Raw genomic sequence first — 18,947 nt, 5'->3', positions numbered from 1 at the left:
GTTGCCATTCGCATCCGGGTGGTATTCAAATTTCCATTTGTGTGAACTCAGAGTCACGTTGGCAACGTTCTCAGCTGTTTCGCGTCACGCATGGCACACACACGGGGGGGATCGACACAGTATAATCCCTTCGACTCCAATGAACGCAAATCGGATTACTTGGAGGACTCACACGCCACCAACCACTCAGGGGTCACCAAGAAGGTTAGCACTCAGAATGCTGATTGCAACAACATGAAGCGCGGACAAAACTAGAAACATTGGTCGCTGGCAACGAGGATTTGGTCTACGGGGTGCGCCGGGAGCCCGTTCACTCCATGTTCATCGATCCACTCCCCGGCCCTCGGGGGCGGGGTCTGGTCGACTGGGTATGGTGTGAACCCATTGCTGGCCCCTGTATATGGATATCCTGCTGATGCTGAGCGGTGGTGTTGAGCGAGTTAAAGCGGCCACTGCTAACCTGCGTAAGTATTCGGGGTGCCCAGACCGAAGGGGTTTGACTGGTCCTCTGCGGGAACTGGGGTGTGATTCTATTGAACTAATTGATCAGCCAAGGAGGAGGATATAGCGGAAGGGGAATTAGTTGCACGGACCTCAGCATTCGTAGCCTCATCGCTATCGGAACCGCGGTTATCTTCAGCCAAATCGCTAGGCTCGGAGCCCGCGTCATAACTGTCTCTGGACGTCGATCCCTTTTTCACACGTTAATCTGGCAGTTAGCTTAGGTGGCGAACTACATGGGACGATACCTACCTCAGGTTGTGTAGGGACCGAGGGATGTTGGCCGGTGTGGTCAGAGAGCCCCTCCAACATGCGAGAAATTTGATGATGATGACTTTGAAAGATTCTGGAACACGAGGAGCGACGAAAGTCGTTGACTCTAGCTGATGTAGACGGCGTTAGGGTAAAAATTTGATGAGACACTAAAGGTATGGGCCCCGAGTACCTTTAGCGAAAGGGCGCCGTGAGTGAGGACACTGCTGATATGCGTTTGGACACGCCTTTTACCGCAAAGAGGAGTTGGGGCGAATGGCAACAGAAGGGGAACAAGTGGGTAAAAGTGAGTGACGGGATTTGCACAACTCTTTATATATCGCCTCTAGTTTTTCTGATCGCATCTTGAAGCTGCTTGCACCGGAGAGGAGCAGCTGGAAAGGTTTTTTTTTTTACCGCGAAGCGCGAAGCCCAAACATAGGAAGAGGGAAGCATATGCGTGCACGCACGCCATCTGGCCATGAGTCTCCACCCCCCTTTTGGTGAATGAATACAAGACCGGCACATGCGTAGCGATGGACACGGAGAATTTTCAACATAAAAAGGAAGAGGGGATTCCTGCTTTTCATGCATAGCTCCTGTCCGAGAAAATGATATGAATTCGGGCTTCTGCCCGACACCCGACCGATCGCTGAACACGAGGCAGACAAAGGATCGGAGCGCGGCATAATTTGAACATACTCAGGATGGTGAAAAACGGGGGATACCTCTACAAAATGCGTAGAGGCGGTGCCAACACCTCCAGCGTCTGGGGCTTTGGGTAAAGTAATTGCTTGACCCGCAAATTTGGCTCTAGTGCGGTGCATGAGGCCCCTTGCTCCGACGAAATGTAAGCTATGTATTCCAGACAAGGAACAAAGGGCAAAAATTTCACAACATGCGTAATCCATAATTGGTCGTGCTAATGAATGGCCCACATAAATGGTGGTATTGACAGACCGACTAAGTTGTCTCGCAAATTGGTATAGCCTATACAACACTTTAAATACTAAGCGCCCGGCCAAAAGTGGCCTCGCGTACTGCAAGAATGCAAGGAGTGTGCCCGTGGCGAATTGATGAGGAAGAAAAAGCCGCTTAGTACTAACATGTGGATTATCACTCGATTCAATAAAATACTAAGGAAAAAAACATGTCTGTTCAAGGCACTGCGCCATGCGTGTGCTACCACTACCAACCCTTACTATGCAGGTTGGATTGGAATTGTGGGCCTCCTGGGCGGGGTTCCAAGGGTATATTCACACCGATTCTTGTGGCTCTGGAATGTTGTTGCACCAACTTATCGTACCAGAGGACAGATCGAGGGATTTAATTTTTAGGGGGACAAGGTTAGAGCTCGAATCAGGCCTAAGCGCTTTTGGTTGCAGCTCTAGCACTTCAACAAAGGCTCTCTAGTAGCTGATCATAAGTGCCAGCTTCTGGGCTCTTTGGCGCTAGAATCTGATTCAAACTCGCATACAGCGGCTTCGAACTGAATGTGAACATGACTCAATTCAGTTTGCTGCGTTTCTGACTTCGAACCACTTCACTGAGGAAGCTGCTGGGACTTTAGCGTGGACATCGGGTTATCCACTTAACTTGGATTCGGAGCGCTGGATGTCGCACACACTGCGGACGCTGCTCAGATCCGTGGGATCCTGCTGGGAGCCGTGGAATCTTCTTGGATACTGGAACTCGTTTCTGCGCCAAACTCAGGGGTAAGGTCGCTCTGAACTCCAGATTGCATTGGGGGTGCTGGGAACACAGTTATGTGTGGAGCTCTTGAGGTTCTGCCATCTGATGCGAATTCACTTCCGTGTCATCGACTGGCTCGTCGTCACTGTCCTTTCTGGAACATGGAAATAGCTCGGACTTCACACTGAAGTCGACATCGTATTAGTCGTCTCAGAGCAGTTTTTGTACAACAGCAACAACATCGCCCATACGGGGACCCTGGGTCGAATCAGACCACAGGCCTTGTCGTGCCCGAGTTCGCGTCTGAACTTGGACGAGAATCCTTGGTAGAGTGAGTCATCATTCCCTGAAGCGGTAACGACGTTCTTCACTTCCGAACGTGCAGCAATGAGATGGAACTTTCGCCGGGGCTTAGGTGTCTTGATAACACTGATCTCCTCAACACTGTTGTCCATTTCGGCAAGCACAACAGAGTCCATATTAATCGCCACACACACGCAGGCCCAGAAACTGTTTCATCCATTGCATTTGGCGGGAAAAACCTTCCGGGACGCATTATCTGGTGCCCATTGTTGGTGCGAGGGGGACGGGCCGGTGTGTGGAATGGAGCGATCCAAACCGGCGACAGAGCGTGAGAGAGAGAGAGATCTAACCAATCTTGCCCCATCGAAAGCAAAATGATCTGGTAACTATTCATTTTTGTGCACAGATCGTCCCAACAACTTGTCCTTCCCCGTCACCCAGCAGTTTGACCGCATTTCCCCCACTCCTTTGCAATGCATTGCTTAATGCTGACGGTGTTCAAAGGGGGAACGCTCACTATAATGCAGAATATTAGCAAGATGTTCATTTGCCGACTACATACTATAATGGGGGAGTCAGGGATCATCTAGTTCTATAATTTTGCTAACTCGGCGGCCAGTATCACAATCCTTCCATGTAACGATCGTCAGAGGGGAATGCAATGCAAAGGGGAGACCAAGTGTTCCTGCACATGTGTTCAGCACTTATGTTGTTGTTGAAGGGGATACAGCTGGTCCGCACGGTACGAGTGGGGGGTGGGTCGAGTGAGCCAGTCTCTAATCCCAATGGCATGGAAGCCTGAACGTTTGTTCTCATTATGACCTCTCACGAAAGTGAGTCTATACAGCTCCCCGGTCGCATGTTGCATAACCTGGGCAGGGTGCTCCATGGGCCCATGGGCACTTGGCATGGGGGCGATCACGGCATTGCGGGGGGAATATTTGGACATGGACGCTAAAATATAGGATACAGAGACTCATCGAGCCGCCCGTTGGGTCCGACTTTCAGCAGTGAGTAGACCATGAATGGCCTGGGAACCATGTGATGACTAGGTCCCTCATGACAACACCGTAAAAGTAGTCCGAGCTAAGGGATTCCCTGGAAGTTGAAGCTGTGTCATGATGTTCCAATCAGCTGAGGATGTCCATTCACGTAAATTTCCCAGTAAGGGGGTTGACAATGGAGACAAGTGCTTAGTTCGGCCAACTCCGGCCTCCAAAAAATGCTGTCACGTCATCGCAAATCCTGGCTGAGAACCTGACGGTATCACTGCCGCATGACGGAACGAGATTATGATACTTCCCTCTTCGTCTCGTCACATCTCCGATTCGATCATAACCGTGCTGGCTTAGTGTACAGGAGGATGCGAGCCTTTGATTATACTGGGGTACTCTGCCAGTAGCGCTGACAACTTTCATGACGGGTCACGCGCTTATGATTCGCACGATCTGTCAGCCTCCCCTGCAGTGCTGTATTTCTGAACATCTACCAACCCTTCGATGTTCTTGATTACACATGATCCTCTTTTCGTGCAATCTATAGCGCTCGTTGGTGTTCTTATCATTAGGCAGCTTCTCCGCGGTAGACGCTGGGCTATTTACACTAGCCACAACGAGTGGCGAGGAGTTCAACATGGCTTGCTTGATGTCCAACACCCCAACCTGGTCCCTAAATGTGCAAAGATTCACGCGTTTCCATGGATCGTTGTGCCTTAAGCCATCCCAATAAAGCTGTCTGATCAATTGGATGCAGAAACAACTTCGCATGAACCAAGTCTACGGCATCAATGTTGGCACTAAGGTGGGCTTGATCCCTTGGCCTTCGATGCCAACGTGGAAAGTTGGTAGGCGGGTTGTTCGCTCCGTGATTCCCCCCTCAGATCAGCGAGCAAGTGAGCTCCCTTAGCGGAGGAGATAAGCGGCTTGATCACGCTCCCCTCTTCAATTCTTTCGCTCCTTCGCTCTCCGTGTTTGGTGTGTTGGCATCCTCTTCTGCGGGTGTCGTCCGTAGCATGCGCCTGCCAGTGGATAGGATGAGACATCTGGCCACAACTTGACCGGTCCCTCATCGCCCACTACATACCTTACCCATGTTGAGATGCCGAATACCAGAGTAGGAACAGCCCGGTCGCCAGCAGTTACCCCCTTTGGGAGGATGGTGTTGGGCGTTGAGTGTTGGGCGTTGGGCGTTGGGCGTTGGGCGTTGGGCGTTGGGCGTTGGGCGTTGGGCGTTGGGCATTGGGCGTCCCTTATGAAGCTGCTCAGGGCTTATGTGGTGTTCTGGAGATACCTGGAAAGACCTAATCACACAATGCGGTACTCCCGCGCTGGTGGCCTGTGATCCGCAATCTCCGCACAGCTATACCTCCAGTCAAGTGTGGAATGTCTTCTCCTTCGGTTAGAGCTTAGGAAACCGATTCGAATTCCATGTTACAACATATTGTAACGTTCATAATTGGAAGGGCGAAAGATGGAGGCTGTTGAATTACCTTGCTTCCCTGGCTTCCTTCTGGGGATCGGATCGGATTACCTGTTCGATAGTGGAATGATCTGCCAGTTTCTGATGAGCCAATGAAAGGTTCCAAGGCCTGGCTTGGTCACCTGCATTGAGCTGTGGTAAGACTGTCAGGAATGTTGTCGCTGTCCAAATAGTGCAGGATGTGATGTGGTGAGCAAGAGTGAATTGACACCTCTTGTGGATTTTGGTGAGCGGGTGCAGTTATGCAATTTTCAAATTCAAAATACACGGACTCACGTCGGAAAACCGCCGCAAAATTGAAATATCAATTCCGAGTATATACAGTTGATTGTTCCAGTATTCATGACATTGCAAAAACACTGAGTTGAAATTTCATAATGATCACACGCAAGGATTCTTCGAGATTCGAGATTCGGAAGAGCACCATTAATAAGTTTGACACAATGAATTGAATTTTCCAACAACTTGGGCTGCGTGCTTCGTTGAACGACTAATCATCGATGCTATGTAATTTGGCGCTAGCGTTGTATTGGCGGCGTGAGACTTGGTTGCTCCCGCGAGCCTGGCCAGACTGAATGGTCTGACCTGCTGGCCCAGCAGAGAACCAGAACGGTTGAATTCATCACTGCAGGTCCGTACAAACCCGATATCATCTATGATGTTTTTGATATGATTTTGACATCGACATTGAGAGGGTGTCAACAGATATGCTACATCGAGCTCGGCGTCATGAGACGAACCACGCTTCATGGATCATTATGTGAACGATGCGAACGGAATGAAGCCCTCATTGGCTCGGGGAGCGTTTTTCAGTTGGCGGGCCTCGCAGAAATTAACAGCTAGCGGGGGGTTGCGGTGCAAAGGGAACATCGCCTCCCCTTACAGCCTGTGCGTAGTTAATGAAGTTGATTCCTATCCGAGTTGTGGCGCAGAATGCTAGCACGGAAACATGAATAGGGGGATCTGCCCCGGGAAGATACGGGGTTGATCCATGCATGATATGTGAGGACTAGAACGTGTGGAATGTATGAGATTTTGATATTTGGACTCGATGGATCGCAACTGGAACTGGAGACGCCAGAAAAGAACCCGCTACAAGTTCCGTATACAGTAATCAGTCGATTCTCAAATATATTGAAATATTTTGTACAGGTTAGCAGCTTGCGGGAACATTGCAGTGCATGCCCAGAAACAGCAGCTCCGAACAGCCGAAAGAATCAGAAACATGGAGTAGTGCTTATGCCCACTTTGAAGAGAGCTTCAGAATATTTGATTTGAAGGTGGGAGGCAATCCAGGCTGGAAGCCAAATACTTTTGTTTATTGGCCTTACTCAATCAGGATGTTAGATATGTAGACTACATGCCCCCAGTAACAATAACAAGAACCGGCCCAACCCAGAACTCATGAATGTTCGAGTGGCCAATTAATACCCAAATTATATTCTTCTGATTTGCCAATGTGGCCAAGTGTTGGTGAAACCATCCACGCGCGAATGGCGATCACCAACGCCGGGGTACGTTGAATCGCTGTTCGTCTTGGACGACTCTCCTTCACCGCCCTCTACCAGGTGAGCCACCCTTAACAGGGACACGAGCGAAACCGATGCGGACGGCGCCAACTTCGCTTCCAAGAACGTCTCTACCATTAAGAACCTTGCGCGCCCTAACATCGTGGCTATGGATGGCGCGCGTGTCCCGGCAAGTCCCCGTTCTCGGTCTTTCGGGTTTGCTTTTCGCTTTCTCCTCTTCGTAAAGGGGGGAGTTAATACGCATATTTTTCATGCGGGCCAGATTGGAAAGTGTGGCGTGGGGCTACTAAGGTTGTGTGAGGTGTTGGGCGGAATTCATTGACAGGAGTAAGCGAGGATACATGAGACGGCTATTTGCAAACGTGATTATTGAGACCCAGACCCCGCGCTGCGCGGGAGACTTATTCATAGAGATCAATGTCCCAGCGTGGCGTTTTTGAACCCGGCTCGTGTCACACAGAAGACTAGCTCGAGAAAACCCTAGTGTAAAGTCACGAAGCATGAATCATCTAGAAACGTTGATTGATGGGGATTTGGTCTATGGGGTGCGCCGGAAACCCCGAATCGTCCGCTCCATCTTGATCGAACCACTCCCGAGCCTGTGGGGGCGGGATTTGGTCGACTGGGTGTGGTGAGAACACACCGTGGTCCCCTGTACAAGGAATCATGCTGATGTTGAGCAACAACGTTCAGTAAGTTAAGGCAACCACCAACCTGAGTAAGGATTGTTGGGGTTTTCCAAACCGACGGAATTTGGACCGCCCTCCGCAGAAGCGGGGGCATGGTTCTAGATTGTCGTTATTGGACCAATTGGTCAGCAACGAAGACATAGCGGAAAGGAGGTAGTTCAACCACCCACATCAGTATTTGCAGCCTGATCATTATGAGAGCTGCTGCTATCTTCTCTAGTTTCCGAACATGTATCGTCAGTTTCTGTGGACGATCCCTATCCGCATGCAAATTGACGGTTAGCTTAGTGGCCAACTACCCAGAACCATACCTGCCTCATACTGTGTAGGGACCATGTCATCCAGGCCAGAGGGAGAGTCTCTTGACATGCGATTTGGTGATAGGAGTCTGAGGATTATGAACACGATGAGTGATGAGAGTTGTTGACCCCCCCAGCACGATATAGACGGCTTAGGAGGGGTTTTGGCGAGAGAAGCTAAAGGTGGAGGCCCTGAGTACATACAGTGAGTTTACGACGCGTAGCAAAAAGGTAGCGGGTGAGGACACTGCTGATGTGTGAGGGGAATAGAAGGGAACCAGTGGATGAAAGTAAGTGATGGAGCTTGCATCGTCTGTGGTTTTTTATAGCCGTATTCCTGGAGCTGTTTCGTCGGAGAAAAGCAGCAAGAGCGGTAAGGAGGTTGTTGCAAGAAACGGAACATGGAAGGAGAGAAGCGCGCGCGCGTACCCATTTCTATGCTATTAGGTCATGGGTCTATGTCCTCTTTGAGTAATAGCAAAGAAGACTGTTTTGTGTGGGAGTGGGTTATCAAACTCGGGAGAGATGTAATAATTTGCTATTGGCCGATGAACCAAACTGGGGGGCATGAACGCACGACCGGCAATGCGGAATAGGTAATGCTTCTGTCCGTAATTGACCGATCCACCATAACACGGCGTGGCATAGTTTGAGCATATGCAGATGGGACTATCCAAATAAATGAGTAGAGGTGGTGTCTGAACCCCGAGCGTCCGGGAGCCTCGCACCAAAACTGCAGGAACAGCGATTCGGCTCTTCGGCTCTTCGGCTCTTCGGCCCTGCTCCCCATTGCGATGCCCTGTCTCTGTGGTCATTTTCAGTAGGGTGAAAAAGGCGAAATTTTACAACATACCTAATCCGTCACCCCTATGCCGAAATATTTGAACATCAATAGCCCAAAGTTAGAGACTTGGGTTCATATACTATAAATATACAAAGAGTATGCCCAGACAAGCCTCCATGGCGAAATGAAAGTCATTATCTTCACTAATATAATATATGTGAATTAAATAAAACCCGAAGTCAAGGTGCAGCACTGTGTCACTACAACTCTTCCTAAATGGATCACGGTGGAGTTGATTCAGGTTTGGGGGATTCTCCTCAAGGCAATGGGCCCAAGTTCCAGAAGCATAGTTGATGCGGCGATACGACGGGTTCGTGTCTCGCCGAACGTTACTGTGCCACTATGCATCAAACCCGAGGGAAGGAAGATAGAGGAATCTGATTTCTTGGGACATCAGACCCCGAATAGGAAGGCCCCAGCGAATATAGCAATGAGTTGCATGTAGGAATGCCAAAGGACAAAGCTGAAGCATGCATGCCCTTAGTGCGGAAGTGATCCCGATCAAATCGCCGCGAAAAAACCCCCCAGTCATTCGTGGACTAGAAAGCTAAAAACCGACCTCCCAGAAGCCGGAGGGCACAGGAGAAAGTGCCTCACATGGGAGATTGCACCATTAATTGAATGAAGCAACCTTATATGGAAAGCCTGCCGGAACGAAACATCCGAAGCGCTCATCCCAACTCCGCAGAAGAGCCCCCGAGGGCCAAAAAAATTGGCATGGGAACGCCCTATCACAGATTGCTCGCAGCAGAAGATCCTGAACCAGAACAATCTCTGATAATTGCCCCTTGTGGTAATCGCATCTATGCTTCATTACAGTGTCCTTAATACTGCTGTCCTTGGAGTGAAACGAAGTATGTATCAATTGCCGTACATATGAATGCCTGGACTATTGGATTTCATCGGAAGAACCTCCCAGGACGCATTCTCTGACATCTATTGTTGGTGAATACAGAGCCCCGGACATTCAAGAAGCCCAAACGGGCGGAGAGTTGGTAAATGCAAAGCAGCGGTCCGGGACAGCGACAGATTGGCGATGGATCTCTGGCCAATGTCGTTCCGTCAAATAAAAAGAAAATGTCGGCAACAACTCGGATTGGACTGACCAAGAAAAGTGAAGATCGATCGGGATTCATTGTACCATTGAATTGAGTCGTGATCAGGCACATGCAGAAATAGCAAATTATTGGCTTCGGTGCGCCGGTGCGTCCAAATCTGGGATGGTTGGGCCCTGTCTTTTGTCGTCTCCTGCCATAACGGATAGTGCTTGGACTTTGAGAAGCTTGCGCTCGCGCCATTTAAAGTGCCCGATAGGAACGATGAGATTGGCAGCCTCGTGCTTCCGTATATTCTCACCCCACCAGCTCCACCTGTCGCACACCTAGACCGAAAGCAATCGGGCTAGAACACATCCAGTGCAATATAACAGCAGGGTCGCCAGATCTGAAAAACGCCGAACATGGGCCTGGCAGATGTCCTCACTTCGGCTCGCCTAGGCTCGTAGGCTCGCAGGCTATGCAATCGATACTGATTTGTTCCCAATATTGCAACCACTTCGCTGATAATGCGGGATTCTCAGCAGGAATTGAGTGCCGCGTTTCCGCTGGATACAGGTGATAGGGGTAGTTCAACTGCAGGACCCACCCGGAGCAACCACCCGTACACTACGGGCCATCGAGAAAGGTACCATTGGGAGCTGGCGTATCAGATGCACCCAGGCACCTCGTTGGTGCTGTTCGCATCCTGGTATACTCTGGGAAGTTGAACTGAATGGCGGAATTCAGTGCAAGCGTGTCATTAGGTGTCATTGCAGCATTGTGTGTGGGACCACGCTGGGAAACATTAACATAAGGCAAGGACGATTGGTCCTTAATACAAAGAAATTGAGTTTCGCTTTGGGTCGCCAAATGCTGCAAAAGTGATACTTATTAGAATGGAAAAGGGTCTCCTCTGAACATGATACACCGACTCTTTGGGATGAACGTGCGTCAGATAGCAATTGGACGGTAATTTTAATTTGCTGTCATTTGACGAGAGGTAAGCAAAGGCAAGGGAGAAAAGCTAAAGAACACGCCTCTAGGCCTGCACTTACATTATTTATATACTACCGCGTGATTTACCCCGCAGCAGCTTGTGTCGCGGCTTCGCGATCGAATGCCTCATCACCATGTCCGTGTCATGCACGCGGTGTTACAACGGAAGTTGAAAACGCCAACGCTGAGTAGACCAACCGATTCGAAAGAATTCACTTGCTGGTGTTGGCTGTGCCTATACGCGACATGATATCCAGTCTTGCCAGTCGCGGCTGAAAAATCGTGTGCGCACCCGTGGCGTTGAAAATAGCCAATTGGTCCAAAACCGGTCCCCTACATCACGATGCAGGGATTCCACAGACATATCTATACCATATGATCCGCAGTTCGGAAGAAGCACCCGCAATGAGTTCAATAAACATTCCATTCGCAGATCGTTCTAGATAAGGCGTAGCTCGACTCACACTTGATGCAGCAGTAGATAAGCACTGCAATTGCCAATGGCAGCCGTTCCATTTCTTTTCTGGCTGGACGTTCGACAACCACTGGCAGGCACGCCGCTAGTAACTGTGGGCGAGCGCACCGAACTACCATCTGGTGATGTTTTGTATTAACCAACTCAACAAAGTGTAGCCATTTGCTTTGGCGCGTTTACGTGAGATTGGCGAGTTCATTGTTGCGTCAATAGCCGAATGAAGCCCTGGCTGGTTCAAGAGTACGTCGATTGAATGGAAATTGACAAAGAGTGTCTTTCTCGGAATCCATGTAATGAACATCACTAAGAGTAAAGAGCCGCGACCCCCACATAGCTCCCTGGCGTGGGGATAATCACCGCGTCCAAGGGAGAGTTGAAGGGAATAGTACGCTGAAATCTAAAGCACAGGGATTAAGTAGGACATTGCTATGACCTCCCTCTGACAAAAGTTGGAATATTGGCAGTGAGTGAACCACCAATGGTTTGGGAGCCATGTGTTTGCGAGGGAACGCCTCAGTCTGGACGTGGCTGTGCAGCACAATATCCGTCTCATTCAAAGTCCTTGGCCCACAGCCCGGTCATGACGCGTTGGGATGAAACGTCTGCCTAGTTTGTTGCCCACTGGCGCGTCAAAAACTCATAGATAAGTCATTCCCCTATAGGTTCCATCCCTAAATATTATAATTCAGAGGTCCATTAGGTTCAGACGATGATTGAGCAAGAAAGAGCCTTTTCATCCCCGTCGCTTTGCTTCTTCAGCGACTAGAAAGTCAGCTTCACGAAAGTCTCCTTGCGCTCCGTCCATTCCTTGCCCCATCAGTTCTATCACCCAACGTGGAATGGCGAAACCCAATCCCCACAATGGAGATACAATATTGATATCGATGGGGGACGCCGGTAGTTGTTCTACAGCCAGTCCTAGGGTCTACATCCTGCACCTGTTCGGTGCCTTGGCTGCCTCGGATTCGGAATTTGGGACCTCAACACGGTGGGAACGAACCGCTCACGGTGCCCACACCTGAAATCCTCAGTGGCACATGGCTTGCTCGCTGCTTTGCTATTGTCAAGTCATTCTAGATGAGCTGCTCATGCTTTCCAAGGATCGATTCCGAGTCGTAGGCTCAAGCAACTTCCTGGAAGCCGCTGCACGGCTACATGCCATCCCATTGTGGTCCGATGCACGAAATGCAACTTCAATCTGATCTACAATAGGGCGTGAAGACCTCATCTCGATCCTTGCCCTGCAAAGCGATTTGATCGAATGGATATGCCAGAAACACATGGTTGAGCCTCTTGAATTGAGATGTGCAAATGAGTCCCCGAACGCTGGTCATAGAGTTGTTGTTGGTCGCTTGGGCAGAGTGGCTAAAATATGGGAAACCTCTTTCTCGCTGATAGTAGTATAGTAGCCTGATACGTCTTTCGCATGCAGCGAGGCACTGAAGAAGAGGATGGCGCTCTTCAGTCTGAGGCGTACGGAGAATTTGTCTGTGCTGAGAGGATTTGACCGGGAGCAGAAGGCGGGAATGGTTCTGAAGAGAATAGCGCAGCAAACGTAGCCTAAGTGGTCGCTACAGCCATTTTTTGCGTGTCTCTGCAACATCTACTCGCTTGGGTCTGTAGAGCAATTGGTCATGCTCCTAATATTGAACCGAGAGCGTACAGAGGTAGTTTCACATGTGCCGTGCGTCCTTCCTGTTTCTTCTGAACCGGAAATAGAAGCTTTTATACTGATTGGACTCAGAGAGAAGCGAAGGATCGATCGGGATTTTTAGCACTGAACTGTGGCGCTTAGAGTTGATCAGCGTGACGGGCCTATCACATGTAACTTGAAAGGGTATTCAAATTATTGTGATTCCTCTTCAGTTTTTGGTCGCATGGGGAAGTTCATTTTGTGCTCGACGCGTGTGGCGGGGTGTCCAAATCTGGATTGAATAGGGCCGCAGGGAATCGGTACTGCTAGTGTCAGGGTGGCTTTTGTCGTCTCCTACCATGGCGGATAGTGCTGGATTCTGAGAAGCTTGCGCCAGCACCATTGGAAATACCCTACCAAAGCTTAGGAGCGTTGAGGTCGGCGCTCAGGCCTCGTTCTTCCGTATTAGTACTTTCATCCCACCAGCTCTGGCCATCATCCAGTTCGGACGGATCGGGGTCCTGCTCTGCCCCGGACTTCGTAGCCTGCGCTAACACCACCGTGTGGAAGCGGACCGGAGGATCGAGGAACTCTCCGTGCCGTGGGCAACCCACGCGCCCGGAAGGCCTGGGAAGATAACCTTAAACTCCCGAGATCCATGCCAGATAAGCGGACGAAGCCCCGACATTGTCCGAATCGGGTACCCATCGAAGAGTTTTCGCGGTCTCTCGTGCAATTTGAATGTCGGCCTCGACGTGACCTCCAAATGCTGCAAGACGTCCCAAGCTCCTCTTCCAACTCCACCCCCTCTACCTAGTCTACGCCTTGCACTGGTGAGGGCAACCGACGGTTGCTTTCTTGCCAACGGCGGGAAGTACCAAGAAGGTCCTTCCTTGTCACCGCTTCGCCAACATGCCGGACAAGAGCAGGAACGAGCCCTTTCGAGCATAAGAATAAAAACCGGCGCCGCCATAACGTCACGCTCTTTGGCGATGCAGGGTTCACCAAGTACCTCGAATCGACTCAGGCCAAGATTGGAGCCAAGGCAAGCATCAAGAGGGATGTCCTAGGGCTGCCGAAGGGATGACCCGGAAGTCGGACAAGGGGCGCCAGAAGGCCCAGGACGCGTTGGACGAGGCGAAGGGAGGGCGATGAAAGCGCTCAATGATCTTCTACCAGGACGTTTCGACTCCGAGCTGGGCCTGAAATCCCCCCTCCCTTCCTTCAAGTATCCGCACGACCGTCTTTTAAAGCTCAAGGGCATCATTCCGGATGAGATGCGTAAACTGACTTTCACGCGACCATATTGAACGACGACCCGTGGGGCCTTCAAGCGCTGCCAACACCACTGGCCTGACCATCAGTCGCGCCAACAACAACATTTCCTCGTGCTGTCGACAGCCCCGGACGCATCGGCGGCCTCAGGCTCATCATCGGTGGCTCCAGCGACGCGCCTTCCTCAGACGTCCCCTGCGCTACACCCATCAGGCTCCTTCTCAATGACGGCGGAGACCCAAGCCCAACATCAACCCGGTCCTCACTGTATAGGCGTTGCCTTTGATGGTATTGTGCTCAAGTACTACGTAGTGGGCCATCAGCCGTGAATACAAAATCGTGGTTGAATTAAAAAATTATTGAATGTTGAAGATGATGCGTGCAGGAATTGAATAGGAGATTCCCTTTCTCGATCGAACGAACCTCGATAAGATGGGCGCTCACACTGTTACAATCCGCAGCGACACGTGGTGTGCTCGCTGCTTTTGCTACACTAGTCGCAAAAGTGGCTACATGGTCATTCTACATGAGTCACCCTTGATTCAAGAAGCAACAGTATACAGTCGCATGATTGCACATTACGGTGCAACTAGTGCCATGCACGATCTACAGGATACGCCATCATGAAGAACTCGTTTCGATGCATGTTTTCATTCTGATCCACTGCTGGCACGCCCTGCAAAGTGACTTGATCAGATGAATGTGCCGGAAACACATGATTACCAGTGCCAGGTCTCTGGAATTGAGATGTTGTCGCATTGAATGCTGCTGGCCATACTAGAGTTGTTTCTGGACAAGTTGATCGTTTGGCTCGCATGCGCTGGGTCACTTCTGTAAAGAGCAAAATAATTATGCAACAGCGCAAGTAACGAAACACGGTCGGGGGGGGGTAAACGAGCGTCCTACTTGGGTCACTTCTCTCTGTTCCATACCCCGCCCTTGATTATTGGGTTCTGTGTGACGGAAGACGGCACCCCCTTCTCCACTTATGATTTGAAAATGTCCCAGAATGGGCAACTATGGTTTAAACAATATGGGGAAGGGGAAGGACCTCGACTTCTTGTTCGCTGATATGTTCTTGGCTCTGGAACATGTGAATGATTCGTCTTGTGCGCTGACGTGTTTTGACCGGGATTCAGAGGATGAGTAGGGTTCTGAAGAGAGTGGGGTGTGGTTTAACTGGCCGCTGGAAACTATTATTTAACAACAAACCAACAATATGCGAAAGTTGGGCGTCGGACCTATCGGATTCGTACGGCGATTGGTTTTCTGCTAAGGCGTAAGGGGATGGTTTCATACGCACGGTCGGTAATAGCATGAGATACTGACATGGAACGGAAAAACCTCGGGGATGGTTTCTGAGTGCGTCTTCCTACTTGCCTGAACTGCTAGGAGGTGTGGAACTTTGGAACTCGTTTCTGCGCCAAACTCAGGCGTAGGGTCGCTCTGAACTCCAGATTGCGCTGGGAACACAATTATGTGTGGAACTCTTGAGGCTTTGCCATCTGATGCGAATTAGCGCTATCACTTCCGTGATCGCAAGTCATCAACTGGCTCGTCATCACTGTCCTTTCTGGAGCATGGAAATGGCTCGGACTTCACACTGAAGTCGACATCGTATGAGTCGTCTCAGACCAGTTTTTGTGCAACAGCAACAACGTCGCTCATATGAGGACCCTGGGTCGAATCAGACCACAGGCATTGGACCTTGAGGTCGTGCCCGAGTTCGCGTCTGAACTTAGACGAGAATCCTTGGTAGAATGAGTCATCATTCCCTGAAGCGGTAAGGACGTTCTTCACTTCCAAACATGCAGGAACTTTCGCTGGCAATACGCAAGATGCTCTAGGCACTTGATCTTACAGTCCTTCTCCACCCACTTATGGAAATATTTCTTGCGATAAACGGGCTCTTCTTCGTCGGCACTGTAGAAGCTTAGCAAATCCGACTTGGGCGACGACCAGCTTTGCGTCTCTGCACCTGTGAGGAGTGTGGCGTGAGCCAACAATTCAAACTCTTCATGATCGGCTTGCCCTTGAACCTGGGGGCCTCGCGGCTGCGGGGACTAGTCATTGGCATAGGTTCAACGTGCTGGTGAGCAAGAGTAAAGCTGTTCATTTGCAGTTGTGCAATTTTCAATTTTTTTAATTTCAAATCCACGTCACACGTGGTAGGAAAATGCCGGTCGCCACGTGTAGTGAACATACAAAACCCCTCTGAGATGAGCGCAAAAAATCACGTGTTTGATGAATTTACACAAATATGAAAATGATGATATTTTTTTTGAATCCGCCAATTACAATGAAGGAAATGAATAGGATGCAAGCGTGAAGACGCACGGGCAGGGGCCCGGGCGCCTTCATAACTGTGGGGTATTTAACGGAAGGGAACAGAAAGTTGTATGCAGTAAGAAAAAAATAGTGGATGAAGGGGGGCGAGGGAATTGTGAGGCCAGTTTAACTATACATATATATGGTTTGGTCAAGACCCCTAGTGATGGTGGTTTGACTTAGCGGCTGGTGCCGGATTCCCTTCAATCCTGCGTCGGGGTGGATCTTGGTTTGAGTCCTGAATGGTGTTTCTTTTTTTCTCCCTTAGAAAACATTTAAGATGAAACACTTCAATTCCAAGGGGTGATCAATGTCATACATTGGGCGGCTTTTGACTTCATGATCAACCCCGGATCCGTGGCTGAAATTAACACTTTATATATTACTTTTAGGACCACATCCATGTGAGGTCTACTTGGTCTAGTGGATTATAGCGCTGTTTATGACCCTGTCTCCCCCCTGCTTGTGCACGTTCGATTCATTCTTGGTGGATTTTTTTTTGCCACAGTTATTGCACGAGGATGACTTTAATGTATATATAACACCGATAAGCAATGCTACACTAATTGCACTAAACAAACCCTATTCTGAGCACGTTCTACAATACACAAGCGCTGTAATGGTAATTAATAATTTTAGTTTGGTAATTGGGTTGGGTTGGGGAATAACAGGAGGGGACGATGAGACCGCACGCAATGAATATTTATTACATAATAACGTCACATGTAGGCAATGGTCGTTGGCTGGTTTCTAAATCAATTCCCTTCATTTTTTTGTTCGGCCATGATCACGTGTATATTTCCTTTTGTGCTAATCTCAGAGGGGTTTTGTAGGTTTTCTGCCACGTGTCACGCTTCTGCAGTCTGCCGGCAGGCTTGCGGCTCCCGTCCGTGTTTACTTTGGAAAGGGTATGACCGTGACTACAGATCACAATTAATCTCTGCTGACAACCCCACATTATTCCCATCCTATGTGATACTAGTAGAGGCTGGGGTCCTGCCCTATGTGAAAGTATCAGTGCGCTCGTAAGATCACTAGATCATCTGTCAATCGGTGTTCTTCGCGATCTTTCAATCTTGTCATATTGTGCTGGCGCAATTCGTCTGGTGGAAACCCAGGGTGATGGGTGACAAAAGCTGCGTTTGAGCCATACCGCAAGGCCAGCATGACGCGTGACAGGCTCCAGGCTGCCACTGTGTACTGTACTCACACGACCAACTACCAGTTGCATCCGGAGCGTGACAAAAAGTACTGAACCGGCAGCTCATGTTGATGCGTGACACCCAACCGGCGAACTTACCATAAAAGGAATGCAATACTATCGGATATTGCCATAATAAGTAACTAAATGCAAAAGAATCTGAAAATGTGCTTAGAGCACCTTTCTGAAAAATTTCCTGCACCCGGATATCACATATGGATGGTTTTGCGCTTGCACAACAAATTTGTTCTTGCACAAATGAACCTATTTCATACAGAAATAATATCCCAAGCCACCTTGCTAAGCCTACCTAAGAGGTAGTTTTTACCCATAGTAGGCCTATTGGGCCTGAATCCTGGCTGATTAGGCTGCGATGGCACCTTACAAGTTGCATCAACCTGTGCTGAGGATACCCCCCTCAAGCCCACAGAAGTGTGACTTTGGCCGCAGAAAGCGGGCCAGACAGGTGCGCCATTTGGACAAGGAAATGGCCATTTTTTGAATGTATTTACTTCCGAAAAAGGGAAATTTGAATTACAGTTTGCACAGCCACCCTGAAACCAGGTTTACAGCGTGACACAACTAACTCAACCTTTTTCCCAGCGTGACGCGTGACAAAACCTTGATTTGAGCCGGACCTCGAGGCCAGCGTGACGCGTGACAGGTTGTTGGTCATGTTAGTACAGTAGGTGCAGCGTGCCTATTATGGAGTAGGTCGTATTTTGGCTTGGTGTTGGGTAATACAGCAATCAGTCACTTAGTACATTACAATTGGTAGCCGGTGCATCAGACGCACCCGAACACCTCGTCGCTGCCATTCGCGTCCTGATCTGTTCCAGGAAGTTGAGCTGATCGGGGGAATGCAGTGCGGATGTGTGAGTGGGCACAATTCTTATCGTCAGGAGATCAAGTTTTACTTTGGGCTTTATTTGGGCTTTATTTGGGCCACCAGTTTCTGACAATAGACTTTCGGAAAAAAGGCGTCCACTGTATTGGAAAGGGTCTCGTCTGGACATAATATGCTGGATAACTCCGTTGGCGATGAACGTGCATCGAGTACCAATGGCATGCTTCCTATCGGTCTCAAAGTTCTAAAGTTTGGCTTGTGCCATGGCCTGGGACCTTAAAAGGATGCGTGATTAGATGCCTTACCAGTAACTTAGACTCCATATGGGAATTAATGTGATGGGGCGGACGAAGGAAAGGAGAAGATCTAAAAAGAACGCTGGCATTTCTAGGCCTGTTCTTACCTTCCTATTGCGCGATTTGTCACCCACAAAAATATCCATTCCGAGTATCCTCCCACACAAACAACCATGCGCGAATGAGGCCGATCAACGTGCCAACCAAGAACGTCGTGTCAACGCTCAAGCAACTAACAAATTGCACCAGTGGCCAACGTTGAATGTGCTTAT

The 18,947-nt window shown here is 49.6% G+C and overlaps 4 protein-coding genes across 4 annotated transcripts; all 4 read right to left on the bottom strand.

Annotated features, from left to right (window-relative positions):
* Nucleotides 1-104: 104 nt before the first annotated feature.
* EI90DRAFT_3066525 (uncharacterized protein) lies at nt 105-992 on the bottom strand. The gene is made up of 3 exons (XM_039060957.1): nt 966-992; nt 754-847; nt 105-692 (listed from the first exon to the last, which is right to left on the bottom strand). Exons 2-3 carry the CDS (start codon nt 811-813, stop codon nt 531-533), a joined length of 222 nt encoding a protein of 73 aa, XP_038913915.1. The 5' UTR covers nt 814-847; nt 966-992; the 3' UTR covers nt 105-530.
* On the bottom strand, nt 949-1,702 carry EI90DRAFT_1651328 (uncharacterized protein). Its single transcript, XM_039052005.1, has one exon. It carries the CDS (start codon nt 1,662-1,664, stop codon nt 1,167-1,169), a length of 498 nt encoding a protein of 165 aa, XP_038913914.1. The 5' UTR covers nt 1,665-1,702; the 3' UTR covers nt 949-1,166.
* A 5,562-nt stretch (nt 1,703-7,264) lies between these two features.
* Nucleotides 7,265-7,813, bottom strand: EI90DRAFT_3126606 (uncharacterized protein; the record flags this gene model as incomplete). Its single annotated transcript, XM_039063936.1, has 4 exons — nt 7,265-7,407; nt 7,470-7,542; nt 7,615-7,688; nt 7,756-7,813. 4 exons carry the CDS (start codon nt 7,811-7,813, stop codon nt 7,265-7,267), a joined length of 348 nt encoding a protein of 115 aa, XP_038913913.1.
* A 5,328-nt stretch (nt 7,814-13,141) lies between these two features.
* On the bottom strand, nt 13,142-13,701 carry EI90DRAFT_3017948 (uncharacterized protein; the record flags this gene model as incomplete). Its single annotated transcript, XM_039057166.1, has 2 exons — nt 13,142-13,273; nt 13,369-13,701. 2 exons carry the CDS (start codon nt 13,699-13,701, stop codon nt 13,142-13,144), a joined length of 465 nt encoding a protein of 154 aa, XP_038913912.1.
* Nucleotides 13,702-18,947: the final 5,246 nt, after the last annotated feature.

This window comes from Cantharellus anzutake (assembly GCF_015039405.1).
Source record: "Cantharellus anzutake strain C23 chromosome Unknown EI90scaffold_38, whole genome shotgun sequence".
In the NCBI taxonomy this organism is placed as follows: Eukaryota; Fungi; Basidiomycota; class Agaricomycetes; order Cantharellales; family Hydnaceae; genus Cantharellus; species Cantharellus anzutake.
Note: the sequence above shows the minus strand (reverse complement) of the source record. Positions and strands in the feature narration are given on the sequence as shown.